Raw genomic sequence first — 18,008 nt, 5'->3', positions numbered from 1 at the left:
TTTTACCAGCCCACCATCTCAAATTTAAAGGTTTCACTTTCACCAAACAGCTCTTTTCAGATAAACTTTTTGTAAATTCTTTCAAACACTTGTTGTAATAAGACAAGACAACATAAGTTCTAAATATTTAGTAAGTTGTTAATTATGTAATGATTAACTACTGTCTAGGTAACCCATGTTCACCATCTTATATGCAAACAAGATGCTGGTCAATAGAAATAGTAGAATAGTAGGCTAACTAAAAAATGACTAAGATGAGTTGTAGCCTTGTAGGGTGGCCCTGGGCATATGCATTATTGATAGTAGCAGTACTATAAATAATGAAACTAAAAAAAGGTTAAATATTTAATTATATTTCAAATTAATACAAACCTTATAAAATAATATTTAGGGGGGTGCATTGGATTGAGATTTTAAAAGACTATTTTGGCAAAAGAAAATCTTGAAAATTTGAAAGACTTTGTAAGATTATATTGATTTTGTAAGATTTTAAAAGATTTTTTTGAAAGACTTTTTACATTCAAGATTCTTAACACAAGACTCTGTGAGATTTTATAACATAGACTTTTGAGATTTCAAAGAACTTTATGGAATTTTAACATTTAAATGACTCAATAAATTCAATACAAATTTCTTCCAAAAATATAATAATCAGTCAATCATTCCTTAAAAAACATCAAGGAGTAAATATAAACAAATAAAATCAATGAATCAATTTTTTTTTTTAAATAATCATAAAAAAGAACAAGAAAATGGTTGCAGAATTATATATATATATTTCTTGGTTACAAAATTATGTTAAAGATCAATTTTATAAGGCAGCAGAAAATCGTTTTCAATAAATAAAAAATCAGAAAATCGTTTTGAACAATTGGGTTTCAAAGGAATAGAAATATTATGTACGTCCCTTCCATGGCAACCTTCAGGTGGGAAAAAAGAATGGTTGAGTTGCATATGTTAGGGAATTGTGGTGGTGGAGAAAAAGAATGTGGAGTGAGAGAGAACGATCAAGAAACACACATGAAAAAAAGTCTGGAGTGAGTTTGAAAAAGTCTTGATGTTTTACGTAAGATTGTTGAAAGAAAAATGTATGTGTATTTTTAACTAAAAAGTCTCACACAATCCATTCAAAGAAAGAATTCATTCAAATCTATATATTTTTGAATACCACAAGACATTTTATAAATCATGAGAAATCTTAATTAAATACCAACAGATTTCGTTGGATTGAAAAAAAAATCTTGATTGTCTTAATTGAATACCACAAGATTTGTTTACATTTTATAAAAGTCTGGATTGAATACCTCAAGATATTTTTATTATAAAAAAGTCTTTCAAAATTCCTTGAAATCTCAATTCAATACACCCCCTTAACCTATTTCAGTAACTATTGATTTCTTGAGATAAACTGTGCTAAATTAAGATTGTTAAAATCTTAACTACGGCTAACTATATCACAATATGGTTAAAGAGTTGGAATTGAATTTTCTATTGTAAGTGCGTCTGTTACAACTTTCAACCATTTTATCTAACATAGTCATAGATCTCGGCCATCTTGAACTATGCGAAGTTGGACAACATGTGATCTTGATCCATAGTATTAGTCATGCAATTATTTGTTATACAATTTTTGACAAAATATATCAGATCATTTTTATAAAAATATAATTCTTATGTTCAATTTAGAACAAACAAGGGTTAGCTCTAGGATAAATGAGATAAATCTTGAGTAATTAGTTGACAACCATGCATTCTAAACATAAATGCTACAATTCACTCACCCCATTCTCTAAATTCTTGCAAAAAAGGAAACTTCGGTCACTAACAGATAATAACATCGGCCATTCAAAAACTATCAGATGTCAAAAGTAAAATCCTTTTCCAACTTGAGGCATGTTAGCAAAAAATATTCAACGGCCTAGAACTATCTTATACATTGTAATGCCATTGTTACCATAGTATTATAAGTTTCATATGATTTTAAACTGTGTCAAATCTAAGGAGCCAGCTCTACTGAGACTGATGAATAATTCAAAGTACTTCGATTAGGATCCGGCACTTTCACATGTTGCAAAACAGAAGTCATTTTTATACCAATTAACTGGATCTGCGAGTTTGAGTGGCCATTCAGAAAAACATCTGTTACCTGCAACAATAATGAAACATTTCTTTAATTCCTCATAGGTGAATCATTACACTACATTTTATACAACATACAATCACAAACATAAGATGGAACTATAGATATTTGTGGGATCAACACGTTTTTTAGGTAAGGTTTCAATGAGACAATACCTGAGTGCATCCAAAGAGTTTAAGTAATCTCAGCGACAGGCAACTATCCACTATCAAACCCAACGCATTGTCGCTCAAATTTCGGCACCAAGATAGATCTAGACTATGCAATTTTTTTCCATGGCTTGCAAGTGACAAGGTTGTGTGGTAACCAACCTGGATTAAATCAAATGTGGCACTCAGAAAGTGAAACAACATAACTAAGAAATAACAGGCTTCAACTAAACAGATAACCGAATTCAAAAAGGCAAACATATTTAACAGCCTCAACTAACTAAAATTATAATAAAACCGTCCTCCATCAAGTGGGTAGGGCCTTGTACAATATAATTTCACACAAAAAAAAAAAACAGACAAATAGCATATTGATTCATGAAATGCATTTATAGACCAGAATATAAAATCAATTCTGACTAATAAGCAAATAGATAGGATATTCTGATGACACTTCAAATAACCATACGTTTAGATTTTGGAGTGTAAGCTTGAAATAGAGTATTAAATATTTTTTACAAGCACAAAGCAGCTCTGGCAGCATATCAGAATGTTCAAGTACCCTCTACAAGACAGTGTAGAGAGAACAACGGAAGCAAATAAGCAAAGTACCTTTTTAACGTTATTAAGTGATAGTTCTATCAAGGACTCTCCATTAGTCTCCACATATGCAGCAATTGCTTCATCACTGCAATGTCAAAAAAGTTAGGTTAACTTATTCATTAATCGGAAGATATCAAGAGTGGATTAAGCACAAAAGTAAGACTTGGAAGTGGGGAATCAATCAATAGGAGGGCACAAATATTCCTTGCATAACAACTTTTCACAAAACAGAATAATAATGTACAGAGATAGACAAGGACCCTCGGCCTATCAGCACAATAGGTCGAGATCTGTTTAGGGTCTTCATTGCTATCTTAGCCAAGCGAAAAATCAACATAACAGAGTCCATCCCTTGATTGCATATGGAAAAGGATTAAAGGGTATGCCTTGTTACTATAAACCAATTTTATACACCGACGGTATATGCCCATTAAACTCAAGAAAAAGTATCAACATTTTGACTGCTGGGAAATAATAAAACACTCAAACAGCACATGGAAACAAAAATAACCATCCTATTAAAATGTTAACACAGAAAAGGAAAATTCATAACAAAAAGTGAGGGTAACAATAAGGTACAGAAAATAGGAGTGTCTAGCATAAGAAAAATATAGAGATAGTTAAACACATGCACATATAGGAAGCAGGAAAAACAAACACCTGAATGAGTTACGGCAAAGCTTCAGCGTATGAAGTGCACGACAACCGTTTGTAAGATATCCCATGGATAAATCTGTTAATTTGCACACGCTCGAAAGATCAAGCCCACATATGCCAGGACAGTTTTCAGCAATGACTTTGATTGATGCATCAGTCAAGTTTCTGCACATCGAGAAATATAACCAACAAGCTTAAATCATAGATATCTTTTAAGAGATTAAGAAAATAAGGAACCTACAATTTGAGTATAATATTAATTTTAAAAGGACTAAGAAATTCACAAAGAATCATTAATCCACATTAAAGAATGATCAAGAGTTAAAAAGGACACTAGTTGGATTTAACATAAATCCTAAATTAGGTTAAAAAAATTTATAATTAGAAATTTATTTACTAACTTTCTAAAATGAAGTTGTCCAATAAATTACTTTTACAAATATCTTTTTAAGAGATTTGAGATATGAAATAGACTTCTATACTGATACTTACATACAGTCCTTCAGAATAAGCTCTTTCATGTTGTGACCACGTGCAACAATGTAATCCTTGACGAATGTATCGCAAACAGTTGGGATGCCAGCCACTGACAACACTTCTAAATGCTCAAACTCCATCAGTGCTGGCACAATCAGTGCAGCATCAATGCCGAGGCAATGATCAAGGTACAACTCTTTCAGAAGAGATTTTAATGATTCGGCCAAAGTATAAAGACTAGCAGATGTGAGAAGGGAGCACTGGCTAAGATTTATTGATCTAAGCATTGGAGTAGAAGAAACAAGTGAACGCAACCCCTCATCTGAGAGCCGGCATCCACCACCAAGCGATAGACTAGTTAACAAAGGTAACTGCTTTGGTGACCTTGCCAAAGTGGAAGTTACCACAAAATCCGGCAAACAGCGTCCACACTGGTCAAGTTGCAGTACCTATTTCAAATTCAAAATTGAATAAATAACTAGAACCCAGATAATCAAATCTTTCAAAACAAGTTGACCAGATACAAATTAAATCTTCAGAAAGCAAACAGGAAATATAAAATACAAAAGCCAATATATATACACTACAGACTGAGCAAAAAAGGAAAAGTATTTGCATTAAAAAAAATTCATATCAAGGAACCAGAGACACTTCTTAAGAATAGTCATATTGTGTTTTACCTTGAATCAGACACGTAATCTTGTCAAATACTTAACAGAGTACCAAAAAAATTAGATAAATGATAACAATGGTATTTGCATTAAAAAAAATTCATATCAAGGAACCAGAGACACTTCTTAAGAATAGTCATATTGTGTTTTACCTTGAATCAGACACGTAATCTTGTCAAATACTTAACATTTTTTTTTTACACAACAATGGTAATCTTTAATTATTAACGGCATTATTGTGCATTTCGTGTAAGGATTTTTCGTAACCTTGACAGCAAATTAGATATTTCTCAACATTTTGAAAAGGGCAATGATTTTAAGCACAAATAAATATGATTGGTTGATTTCAATTCTATCCATCCATGATTTCAGCATATGCGTGCATACCACGCAGTATCCTTGTTTAATATGCATACACCTTAACATTTCGTGACTATAACCCTTCGTGATATTTAGCAGTCCTTGTTTGAAAATATTGGTTGTTTAACTTCTCTACAACTGTAAACTTATAAGGGTTTTTTCAGTTATCAAATATTTATTTAAAGCGAGAATCACCTACAAACTCAGTCTATTAATATCCCTATTATTAGCCTATTATGGTTTTAAAACGTCAGCAACTGCAATTGGCGGTTACATCAAAGTGTTTGATGTCACTGCAACTACAATTGAGGTGGTACTAGCCATATTTAACTGCGACCACAATTTAAAACCCCTAATCTTGACATTTCAACAAAATTACAAAAAACAATAAAAGCTATCAAACAAGTTAAAACCACCTACACACATTTGTAAACTTATAACGGCTTATTCAGTTATCAAATATCAAATATTCATCTAAAAGCAAGAATCGCCTACAAACCAAAGTTAATCTAAATTCAGTCTACTAATATAACAATAACAATTAGGGTTTTAAAAAAGTCTGAGCGCCCTACGATTTGGCCGTTACATCGAAGTGTTTGATATCACTGCAACTACAATTGATATGGTATTAATCATATTTAACTGCAACCGGAATTTAAAACCCTAATCACTGACAAATCAACAAACTTACACAAAACAATAAAAGCCACCAAACAAATTAAAACCACATACCACCAACTTCGAAGTATCACTTGCTAGAAAGCACTTGGTAAATTGTTCCTCAGACAACCACGAGCAATCTCTAACCCGAATCTCCGTGGGAGTTCCACTAACAAGAAGTTCAAAGAAATGATTGTTCATTTTTCTCGAATCACACAGCAACTGAGTAAGCCTATGCCTCAAAGCATCAGGCACACCCTCAAGCGAAACAATGGCATCAACATTCTTAGCAAGTATCCGAATGGAAAGTTCTTGCAAAGACGGAACCGTTAACTTCCCGCCTAACTTCTCCTCATTCGATTTCGGTTTCCACTTTATCAAATCAACCAAATTCCTTTGAGTAGCCACATAACCAAATGCAATCCCTTTCTTTTCTCGATCCCTGATAATTTTCATAGCAGTTGAAAAAGGACCAGGCCAATCTTCAATCTCATTCTCCACCTGTTCATTTTCCGGAGACAAATCACCACCATTGTTTTCATCATCTGCAAAACGCGCAAAACGAGTTGCGTTTTCTCTAGCTATACGACGAAATCCTTCCATGTTCCTCCTCACACCACGTTCCTCTCTAACATTATTGTCAGCGTTTCCATCTTGTTCTAGAACATTCAACTCTTCATTCACCTCTTCCACGCCGAATTCAACTCTTTCATCAACAACAACAACAGTTTCCTTTTCTTTTCCTTTCTCTTCTCTAGTTAATATCCTCCTTCGACTCGATTCACCTTCATCAATCTTCACTTCACTTCGATTTTCTTCTACTTTTTTCTTCCTTTTAGAATCATTCTTTTCAGAATCTTCATCTTCGTTTGAGATAGTGATTCCGCGTTTGAGAACTTTTTTTCCCGATCGCAAGTTAAGAATAGGTTCTGATTCCGAAGCGGTTAGGTTTGATTTCTGCATTTTCGGTTCGGAAACCCTAGCGGTTGGTGGTTCGGGGGTAGTTACTGTTGGAGATTGAGGAGGCTCGGAGTTGGAAATAGAAGCGAGACGGAGACTACGGCGCCGCGGCGGGACGGAGGGGGAAGGGGAAGGAGATTCGGTTGTTTGAGTGGGAGTGAGGGGATGAATGTTGTTGGGTTTTGGTGTGGTTTTGGTTGGTGGAGACATTTTAGGGTTTTGTTTGGAAATTGGAAGTGGTGAGTGGGGAAGGAAATGAATGAGAGAGGGTTTGTTGTGGTTTGTTTGCGTTTTGCACTGAACTGAAGTAAGTGCAGATTATAAACTGGAGAAAGGGATAGGGATGAGAAACTTCCTCAGTACACTTTAGTACTTCAGCCGGTGAATCGGTGATGGACCATTTTCCCGCGAGTATTAATTAATGGAAATTGGAACCGGTGTGAAGTGTGGGACGGTATGCAGTTAGTTCTTGATAATCGTTGGATCAAGAATCAACTGTTCAGATTTTAATATATATTTTAATTTTTTTTTTGGTAGTAATATATATTTTAATTTTAATTACAGTTAAATATATTTTTAGTCTTTTTAAATAATATATCAAATTTAACTTTTAATATCTTTAAAATTTTCAATTTTCGATTTTAGTTCATTGTTTATTATTTATTATAAAAGTTAATGTAGCATATTTGAAATGACTTATTTTAATTACATATCATTATTAAAACGTTCGTCAACTTTTTATTTATTAAAAGTTTAAAATATCATATACCAAAAGAAAAACCTTAAAATATCGTTTTAACTTAATTTTTAGTTTAATAATTTAATTTTTAATTTGAAGCTCTTAAAGTTTGTTATGTGAATTTTTTTTAATCAGATGCACTTTTGTATTTCTTTTACAACATGATAAGTGAACTTTTGTAAAAAGAATAGAGAGTAATTTTTTTTTAATAGCAAATTTAATGAAAGACCACTAATCCAAAGCATGAGTTTAAAACAGAAAATTTAGAAAGACTAGAGTTTAAAGAAAATGTTCAGAGGAACTAAAAATGAAAGTTATTTATTTTTATTTTTTTGTTTAAAAAGTTGATATATTTAATGGGAAATTTTTTTTAACCTTTTTTAATAATAATAAATTATGAAGGTGAAATCTAAAAAAAACCAATTGCATGACTATACGATTTTTGAATATATTGAAACCTGGTCCGATCAGACATCACTTACATATAAGAAGTTTTTGTTGTACAATAGAATGGTAGATACAACTTTTGTCTCCAATTATAAAACAAAAAACAAAGTGTATCTTTGGTAAACTTGAAAACTAATCCTTTTCGGACATGAGATATGAATGGTAAGGCTATTATGGGTTGTTGGTTTTGGACCGTTGGTGGTTGAACCCTAATATGAAGGACATATTGGTAGATGCACACTTCTACGGTCAAGTCAGCTTACCTCGAAGTTGAGAGGTATTTAAAATTATAGGTGACATACTTGACCTAACCTGTAAGAAAAACTTATATAGGTGGATAATTAGGGTTTAAGAGAACCTACAACCTTATCTTGTACATCTATCCAAGGGGTCGTAGCACGATTCGTAAGATCCTATTCAAGGGCAAAATTGTAACATATATACATATACACACAAACACAAAAAAAAAACTTCGTCCCTAATTATAAGACCTTGTTTGATCATTGCATGTACGCCGATGCACAATTTTGATAGCTAATATCTTTAATTGTCTATTAGTAAAAATTATAAAAATTTAATATTTTGAAAATATTCGTTGAAACAAATTGAACAAGATCTTATATGCTAATATTTACATTTATATATTATTAAAAAAATACAGTCAAAACAAGGTAAATGAATAGTATATTTTTGTATAACAGGGTCTTATAATTAGGGACAGATGTAGTATAATACATGAACAAAATAAACTTAGTTAATTAATATTTCATAATCATCAATCCAAAAGTTCTTAACAACCAAGTACTATGTTCATAAAATAACTTTTCGTCAAAAAAAAAAAAGTTCATAAAATAACTAAATGCCTATGCATCATTCAAACATGAAAGACCTATCATTCACAAAAAGACCTATGCTTGATGCATCACTGAAAGTAAGGAAATTGAAATGTAAGTCCTACCTGTTTTCACACTCAAATTTTGGCCCAACGTTTAGCCGGCCTGACCACGTAAGATCCTACACTCTTGTGCAAGACCCTGACAACAAAAAAGCACCGAAACAGGATCAGAGCTCGTTTGTCCTACCTGAGCATGTAAGATCGTAAGATCCTACGCTCCGATGCAAGACCCTGACTACACTGATTGAGACGGTGCGATCTGACTGTCACATATCTCAACAAGTGATGATTCTATGTTTTAGGGCATCTATCGTAAGATAAAGTCAACTAAGTGTAATCTTGGCCCAATCTGAAACAAAAAACTATGGTAGGAACTCGCGATGGCACAAAAGTTACAACTAGTAGAGTTATACAGGACTTATCAACTGCATTCATTTGTCTTGCATCAACAATTTTAGCAGCATTGAAAACAGATTCATTTACATAAAGAAATTGAATTAACTATCTAATAAGTAACCAAATGTGAATAAAAACTCAAACTACTTGCTTGTTCATACTTCATCTCAAGAAATCATAATTTATAATGCTCCCTTAAAATAATTGATAGGAAAAACAAGTAAAAAGTACTTTGAATTTAGAAACACCTGCTAGGAAATACAAAGTGTCGATGCATCGTATATTTGGCTTGCTGCACAAGTCGGTTTAGCTTGATTGACAAGAATATTCAGCAAACCATAACAACAATGCAGACACAAATAAAGAAAAAAGTGGCTAAAGATTTTCCTTTTAGCAAGTATATTACAAGGGCATGATAATAAGCCCACAAAAAATGTATACCCAACCTTCCAATGATAATAAACAACACTATCATTGTATAATAGAATCAACAAGGTCCTCGAGAGGTGCTAGCTCCGCTTTATCGATCAGCCGGAATTCCTACAACACAAGAAAGTACGTATCTCAGCTAATAAATTCAAGTTGAGTCGAAAAATATGCTTTAAATTACTGCAATTGAATGCGAAGAAATTGATGAACCTTTTATCTATGTAACAACTTACCCATGTGAATAAAACAAAATGCTTGAAGCAAGTATTTAAGTGAGCTTCTTCCTTCAAACTTACAATCTTCTGAAAATGTGAGTGATAAATGTGAGCATATACACGGAATAACCGCTTAAATATTGTCTTGACAACATCTCTGAAATTGGATGGAAAAGGAGCCCCTACAAAAAGCAATCAATTAAAGCAGTGAGAGTCAATTATATATTTAGACGAGAATATTACGCGGCTTGTCAGCTTTGTCGAAATGTCTAACATACCTAATTTTTGAGGGAAAATTGTTTCATCATCTAGTTGAGATTCAATCCAGTCCATCAAATACTCGACATACTTTGGAGCAGATACCTCTATTGGTTTCTTGATAGTAACGCCATCAGCCCATCGATACTCGTACCTGTAGATTATGTTACATTAAAATACTTGTCGCACATACATGTTTAACGTTTTTATGACGATTTAACTTTTCTGCTTAAGCATATATGACACTTGATTAAGTGGACACTAAAATACAAAGGAAGATTGACATATTAAATGTGAAATCAGTTTAATCTAAACCCTCGTGATAAAAAGGTTGAAAATATTAACCGAAACTAAACTATGCAATAACTTCTAGCAGGCAGGTTTTACTTATCAGTATGTCATATTCACTAAAATCAGCATCAATATTTCCTATAGTGGTCACAAATTCCTAAAACCAATTGCAGACAAGCCAAAACGAGAAACATAAAAAGAGTTTTTGAAGGATCAAACCATACTTGGGTCCTGCAGTCATCATAGGACAGTTACTCGGCGTGCAGAATTCGGTCAACGTACCAAACATGATATTCACTTGATTAAAGAAGTCCACAGCTGCGCATATAAACAAAAAACATAAATGACCATAGAATTTTTTTTAATAAACTTTTGGCAGTAACATACTAGTTATAACCAGTGTTGTATTAAATACGTATTGCGCAACAATAATGATTTGTTCAAATTCCGTAACGTTATAGCGATTAGCGCCGCTATTTAACTACACTGACTATAAGTGACTTAAGAAAATCAAACACAAGGTATAGATGGAAAAGTTGGCACTAATTGCAAGAGACAGAATTGATAAAGAATCTTACTGTTCACAGCTAGCCACTCATTGATATCTTCACCAGGAGGCAGCTTAACAGCTTCCCTCAAGTTACCACTGCCCAATGTAGCATCGATATGTTTTTGAAGTTGAGCACCCTACATTTCACAAACAAAATAAATAGAGCACTCATTACTCGTATGATCAAATATTATGAACAGTAAAAGGTGTAAAGTAGACGGAACCCTGTAACCACGGCACACAAAGCAAAATGACCAACCTTACTTCCAGTTGGGGCACTCTTTTTCGGACGAAATGTTTTTTGGTTTCTGCATGAATCAAACATCAAATTCTGGTTATGCTTGAGTCGCCACCATCAATAGAAATAAAAGGAATCGCGAATAATGAAATATAACAATCCATCTGCTTATCAACAAAAAAAAAATAACAATCCATCCCAATAACAAAAAATTGTAATGGTTAATTTTGAAGGGAATTTCACATTCTTACAAACCTTACACAATGTAGTTCCTAATTCCTATTCCCTATTTCACGAAAACCTAAATGTAAATTTTGAAAAGACCAATAGAACAGTAAAATTCAACAACATAATATTCATCACTCAACAATTTTGTGTTACCTATACATTGATTTAACATCCAAAACTTATCATCATCATCATCATCATATATAATTACAACCTAAGATTAAATATTAATTCTGATTTCCATTTAATCTCAATTCATCAATCTCATTATTGGTTCGTTATAAATACATCCCAGATAATTAACACAAACAAGCAAACAACAAACTGCGCCGCTAATTCTCATGATTAATTCCAATTTTTCCAAATAGTATCATCATATGACACAAAATAATCATCAAAGACAAATTCAAGCAGTAAAAAATTTCAAAACAATATTTCTCAACACATGAAATAATCATATGATCAAAATCCAATTTAACATAACAAAAAATATATAATTAGATGCAAATAGATTCATAAAATTTGAAAAGGGAAAAACGAGAAGAAAGAAAATAAAAACGGAACGAACCTGCTACCAAGACCGAAGAGACTCATGGTGTCGAAATCTCAAGTGTCTCTGATTCTTGAAGATGGATCCAACAAGTTCCAGAGGCACCACTTATGAAATTTCTCACACAAAAACCAAAAACAAAAATAAAATAAAATTAAAGAATGTTACAAAATTGAAAGTATTATTTATTTTATTTATATATAGAAGAAAGAACAAGAAGGAAGGGACAGACAGAGGTTGCTTAACCTTCCTTCCCCTCGTATTGCCAGTCTGTCATTACCTCCGTCTCTTTCTCTCTCTATATTTGTTTTCTATCTTTCTCTCTCTAAAAAATATAACAAACAAAATCTCCATTTGCCAACCTGCACTTTGCTTACCTGGCTCTGCCGGGGATACATGTATACATTCTCATCATTTCTACCTTTTTCTTATTCTTATCCTTTTTTTTATTTATTTATTTTTTTGGGTATTGTTTACGTCTCTAAGATAACGTCGAAATTGTTAGATTGGATGTCGTGTCGCGAGATCTGACAATTATGTGAGTTTAATTTTAGTGAATTTATCACTTCAGCTAAGATAATTTTTTTTATTCTATTTAGTGAATTTCTATTTTCATAAGAATTAGTTTAAAGACCGCATTCGCACGTGTCCATTGACTTTTATCGATATTTAAATTTGTAATTATATTAAGTCAAAAAATTTCTATTTAGTGAATTTCTATTTAGTGAATTTCTATTTTCATAAGAATTAGTTTAAAGACCGCATTCGCACGTGTTCATTGACTTTTATCGATATTTAAATTTGTAATTATATTAAGTCAAAAAATTTATTTAGAATAACATAATTAAAATATTGTTAAAATACAAGTGAAACTATTATTTTCTTTCTTGTAAAACTTATTAAACCCATAAATTTATTTTTTTAATAATTAAACCAAAACTATTGTCCCGTGTATATTTATTTGATGTTATAGATTAGTAGTAGATGTTAAAATATTATATTTCATATAAAAAATGTTAAAATCTTATAATTACTTTTAATATATAGTAGTTAGTACTAGCTTAGTAGTAGATGTTATTATTATTATTTTTTTTGAATCAATATGTTCTTTTTTTTTGGTTTACAATGAACCGGGGATCGAACTCAGGACCTATAACGTACTATGCCTATTAATATTCATTTTACTCTTTTCTGTAACTTTTTTTATATACTAAACTTTATATAATTGTTTTATTGTTTTTTGTTTTGTCCCTATTTTGATGCATAGATTTTTTTTTTGTATTTATCTTAAATTTTTTTTGTAAAATTATAATGAAGGATATAAAACTTGCAACGTGGTTAAAAGTAATAAGCATAAATTAGTAACTTTGGTGTTAATCGATTTTAATATATTAGTAGTAGATGTAGATATATATGCGTCAATATGAGTATAATTTTATTTTTATTTTTTTTTGGTTTGTGTATGTCATCCTTATGTATTCAACTTTATCGGATATCTCCGAAGGGACAAAAGAATGTAGATATATTATACTAACTAGTTTAAAGACTCGTACATTCGCACGAATCATTGACTTTTATTCGATATTTAAATTTGTCGTTATAAATGAAACTATTGTGCTAGTTTTTGTAAAAATTATTAAATGAATAAATTTGACTATATTTATGAATGATAAATTATTCAATTTTTTATGTATCTATAATAAATAATGGTCCCGTGTATATCTTTTAATAAAAAATTAGAAATTTGATTACGAATATTTTTGACAATTTAGTAAATTTGATAACTTTATTGTATTATTATTATTATTATTAGTAGTATATTGTTTATGCTTTTTTATGAAAAATATTATTTATTTTTTTATGCATATTCATCTTATTAAAATATATAATTAAAATATTTTATAAATGAAAAATAATAATTGTGATAAATATATTCACATATAGTTAAATAAGAGATACTATTTTAAAATATGATTATATTTAACATTTTTTTTTAGAAATAAAGTAAAAAGTTTTTTTTAGAAATATAATTTTTTTATGGATTTATATCGTAGTTTTGTTTATATTTTAATGTAATATATAGATCTCTTATAATATTTTATAAAGTCGAAGAGATTTATCACATTTTATTTTAACAGTGTAATTGTATAAGATCTTAATTTTCTTTATATGAGTTTTAGTTGTATATACTTACTCCCCTCTCATTCTTTTGAAGTTTCTTCTCACATATTCTTTGGTGAAATTTTATCCCGATTTTTTTAGTCTATTGTTTTGTTTACATTTTTTTTTGTTTGCTTGGTCCTTTTTTTAGGTTTCTTTTTCTTTTTCTTGTTGACGTTTTGTGTCTTCAAATTTAACGTTAATTTTTGTCTCTGTTATTTAATTATCTTTGTTTGTAAGTTTAGTTTATTTTTGTTATAATATAAACTTGAATATTTTTTGCTGTTAATATATAAGTTTGGACTATGATTTCGTATATTAAAATTTAGGTTTAGTTATTTGGCATTTAACATTTAACATGTCATCTTATTATTTGCTTAAAAAAATATCATTTTATTTTTACAAATATTTCACTATTGTATTTTGAGCCATAATTTAAACATTTTATCATCATTAGTGAATTATATGTAAATAATATTGTAATAAATTTGGAATTTGTAGTGAATTTCAAAGCACATATACACACACTATTTGTAAATAATAAGATTATTATTATTTTTTTATAAGCAAAAAATGAATTATAAGGAGTACAAGGGGTACTCAAACCCTTACAATTCAAAATAAGTAACCCATAACAACATTGTAAACATCTAAGGGATTACTACACCAATTGGAATAAACAAAAGAAAGATTACAACCGGCTCTCTCTATAAACCAAAGCCAAGATATAAACTTAATTTGCTCTGCTAAAGTTGACACATTTGCAATCTCGCCTCTGAATAAAATGTTGTTCCTAAGACGCCAAATGCCCCAAGTAGTTGCCAACCAAATTAAGTGCCTAACTCTCATGCCTTTCTTTGATTTTATCAAGGTCCCAAAGTGCAAAAAATGTCTCGATAACATGTTGTAAGAAGTAAAGCCAAGTCCCAACCATTTTTAGATACAATGCCACACCTGTTGTACAAAGCTGCAACTAAGAAAAACATGACTAGCATCCTCGACAGATCTGAAGCAAAAAACACAACAAAGATCATGAGGATTTGTTATAATCCGTCTGCGTTGAAGTGCTACGCCTGTTGGTAATTTATCGAGCAATAATCTCCACCCAAAAATAGACACCTTTGATGGTAAATCATTCTTCCACAATTTCTTTAAAGCTGCTACAATATTCGGACAACCGCCTTCCACCGTAGTTCCTTGTTGCAAGAGTTGATAAGTGGATTTAACCGAAAACCGGTCCGACACTTCCGGAATCCATCTCCGATTATCACTTCTATCAAAAGGATGATAACCAGTCAACATAGATATCAAAACAGCCGCATCATGCTCATCGGTACCTGTCAAAAAACCTTCCTGAAACAGAATCCAAGACCACCCCTCTGCTCCCACTGCCCCTTGTCGGCGACTACCACGTTTTTATCTAGCTCCATTTCAAACAAATTCGGAAACAACTCTTTAAGAGAATCATTACCAATCCACTTTTTCTTCCAAAAGCCTATCGACTTTCCATCTCCCAGAATACTACTGACATTTGAAGAGAACCATAGATCCCCCTCCAAACCTCCTACTTTAAGAAGATCCTGCCACCACAAAGAGTCTGTTCTTTTTGCGCTAACTTCGGCGCGACTCAAGAAATTATTCGAAAAAGACCCATATCTATATCGTAGCAACTCCGCCCATAAAGCATCTGGTTCAGATAAACATCTCCACTTCCACTTACTCAACAACGCTAAATTGAAAAGTTCAAGATTCTTAACCCCTAACCCACCCCTGTCTTTAGGCAAGCATATCGTGTCCCATTTAACCCAACATATTTTTTTACCTTCCAATCCATCACCCCATAAAAAATTTCACTGGATACTAATCATATCTTTTAAAACCGAGGTTGGTGAAGGTGTGAAAACACAAGAAGGGGGGGGGGGGGGTTGAATTGTGTTTTAGCCAAGTTAAAACTTTTTCCAAGTTCTTAACTTAGCTACGATAGCAGCAGATAAGCAACACAAAAATAACGAGATCAGAGAGAGAGAGAGAAAGCACACAAGCAAATTATACTGGTTCCTCTCACAAAACGAGAGTAGTCCAGTCCCCTTGGACTTCCAAAGGATTTCACTATAATCACACAAGATTACAAATGCTCAAGCACACAAGCAAGAGACTTCACAACTATGCTTAAGCACACAAGCTTAAGACTTCTTACTTAAGCACACAAGCTTAAGACTTCTCAAACTAACAAAGATAATAAAGTTGTTGAATGAATACAACTGCTCTTAAGAGAACCTTAATAAACAAATACAGTGAGCACAAAGTATTTGGACTAAGAGTTAAAAACACTAGTTCAGAGGTTCAGAGCTTGTATTCGCAAATATGAATTGTTCGAGCGCGTGTAATAATTAATTGATTTCTTTGCAAGCTGATTCTTCTAGTATATAAAGGACTAAGAAAGAGTCGTTGCAAAGATGACCGTTGATGAAGATAATCTTTTGTCTTCAAGCAGCTTGTCTTGATGCAGTTTGGTCGTTTCCAAAACAGAGTAAGAGTTTCAGTAACTTTGACCATGTGCAGAGAAGACTTTCCTTATTCAGCTAAGAAGTCTGATAACTCACGTTCTCCATTGTGGACAGACAAAATGCAAGTAGCTGTTCTGATCAAGATTGAAAAGTCCTTTTCTTCATTGGTAGGAGAGTTGACCTTCAAAAGCGAATCTTCACACACTCCAAGATGTACTTCAGAGTTTGATGAACCTCAGTCTTTTAGGAAGTGCTGATGTCTTCATCCTCTGATGCATGTAACTTCTGAAGATTCTTAACTTCTGAGATGTTGCGAAACTCTGAGGACTTGTCTTCTGAGCTTTCTTCAGAGCTTATCCGAGACTAAGTTCTGCACACTTAAATTAAATTTTTAGTCCTTCCAATTGTTTATTAATACTTTGTTATCATCAAAACCTTAATAGATTTAGGGGCAAACATTTTTAAATCAATTTTGTTCCAACAGTTGGAACCTTAAAAAAAGAAAAGTAGTACAAAGGCAAACTAGACAGAACAAAGTTAATAAGAGTGACTATACCACCAATAGATAAGTGGCATCCACTCCATCCTGATAATCTTTTCCTCAAGGTTTCAATAATAGGTCTCCATGTATTTTGTCTCCGAGGGTTAGCTCCTACTGGCAAACCCAAGAAGCGAAACAGGAAATGGTCAATGCTACAAGAAAGGAAGGTCGAAGCTGCCTCGAGATACCTGTCCTCCAAGTTAATGCCATACAACTTACTTTTAAAAAAGTTTATCTTTAGCCCAGACACCATTTCAAAACTTCTCAGGACTGTTTTGATAGTCCAAAGATTGCTCCAGTCACCTTCACCAACAATAATAGTGTCATCTGCAAACTGAAGAATATGAAAATGTAAATTATCATGAACTTTGAAACCTTTAAATTTTTCCAACTCTACAGCTTTTTGCATCAGCCCCGTTAAGCCTTCCGCGGCTATCAAAAATAAAAAAAAAGGTGACAACGGGTCTCCTTGTCGCAGTCCTTTACCAACCCGAAAGTCTTCCGTTGGACTCCCGTCTACCAAAATCGACATTGAACTATTAAAAATGCAAGCTTTCAGCCACTTAATCCACCCCTCCGCAAACCCATCTTAATCATCATGTCTTTTAAGTACTCCCAATTGACAGTATCATAAGCACGTTCAAAGTCTACTTTCAGCAACAAGCACTTGTTTTTTCGACGTTTTGCCATATCAATAATCTCATTAATAACCACAACACCATCTAGAATTTGTCTATTTGGTAAAAAAGCCGTTTGACAACCTGATATTATTTTCCCCATTACCCTCTTTAACCGAGATGCCAACACCTTTGCTAGAATTTTATACAAACACCCAATTAAACAAATAGGCCTATAATCTGAGAGTACCTGAGGGTGGTCCTTCTTGG

General features: G+C 32.3%; 2 protein-coding genes across 2 annotated transcripts; both read right to left on the bottom strand.

The window, feature by feature from the left end:
• Positions 1 to 1,725: 1,725 nt before the first annotated feature.
• On the bottom strand, positions 1,726 to 7,063 carry LOC123885168. The gene is made up of 6 exons (XM_045934432.1): positions 5,790 to 7,063; positions 4,042 to 4,475; positions 3,553 to 3,714; positions 2,902 to 2,977; positions 2,296 to 2,451; positions 1,726 to 2,146 (listed from the first exon to the last, which is right to left on the bottom strand). Exons 1-6 carry the CDS (start codon positions 6,885 to 6,887, stop codon positions 1,997 to 1,999), a joined length of 2,076 nt encoding a protein of 691 aa, XP_045790388.1. The 5' UTR covers positions 6,888 to 7,063; the 3' UTR covers positions 1,726 to 1,996.
• Positions 7,064 to 9,315: 2,252 nt separating this feature from the next.
• LOC123885254 (MOB kinase activator-like 1A) lies at positions 9,316 to 12,327 on the bottom strand. The gene is made up of 7 exons (XM_045934529.1): positions 11,932 to 12,327; positions 11,157 to 11,205; positions 10,926 to 11,034; positions 10,572 to 10,665; positions 10,077 to 10,210; positions 9,817 to 9,980; positions 9,316 to 9,694 (listed from the first exon to the last, which is right to left on the bottom strand). The coding sequence occupies exons 1-7, from the start codon at positions 11,955 to 11,957 to the stop codon at positions 9,626 to 9,628; spliced, it is 645 nt and encodes a 214-aa protein (XP_045790485.1). The 5' UTR covers positions 11,958 to 12,327; the 3' UTR covers positions 9,316 to 9,625.
• Between the last annotated feature and the right edge of the window lie 5,681 nt (positions 12,328 to 18,008).

Source organism: Trifolium pratense, linkage group LG5, assembly GCF_020283565.1.
Source record: "Trifolium pratense cultivar HEN17-A07 linkage group LG5, ARS_RC_1.1, whole genome shotgun sequence".
NCBI lineage: Eukaryota > Viridiplantae > Streptophyta > Magnoliopsida > Fabales > Fabaceae > Trifolium > Trifolium pratense.
This window is presented reverse-complemented; position numbering and strand designations above follow the sequence as displayed.

Bases quoted from the DNA above. Each gene is read 5' to 3' on its own strand.
- LOC123885168 (XM_045934432.1), bottom strand. From the start codon at position 6,887: ATGTCTCCACCAACCAAAACCACACCAAAACCCAACAACATTCATCCC. The intron at 3,715-4,041 runs GTAAGTATCAGT...CTCGATGTGCAG, and splicing joins CTTATTCTGAAGGACTGTAT to AAACTTGACTGATGCATCAA. The intron at 2,452-2,901 runs GTACTTTGCTTA...GATTTAATCCAG, and splicing joins CACTTAATAACGTTAAAAAG to GTTGGTTACCACACAACCTT.
- LOC123885254 (XM_045934529.1), bottom strand. From the start codon at position 11,957: ATGAGTCTCTTCGGTCTTGGTAGCAG. The intron at 10,211-10,571 runs GTATGGTTTGAT...CATAATCTACAG, and splicing joins ATGATGACTGCAGGACCCAA to GTACGAGTATCGATGGGCTG. The intron at 9,695-9,816 runs GTAAGTTGTTAC...CTTGTGTTGTAG, and splicing joins ATTTTGTTTTATTCACATGG to GAATTCCGGCTGATCGATAA.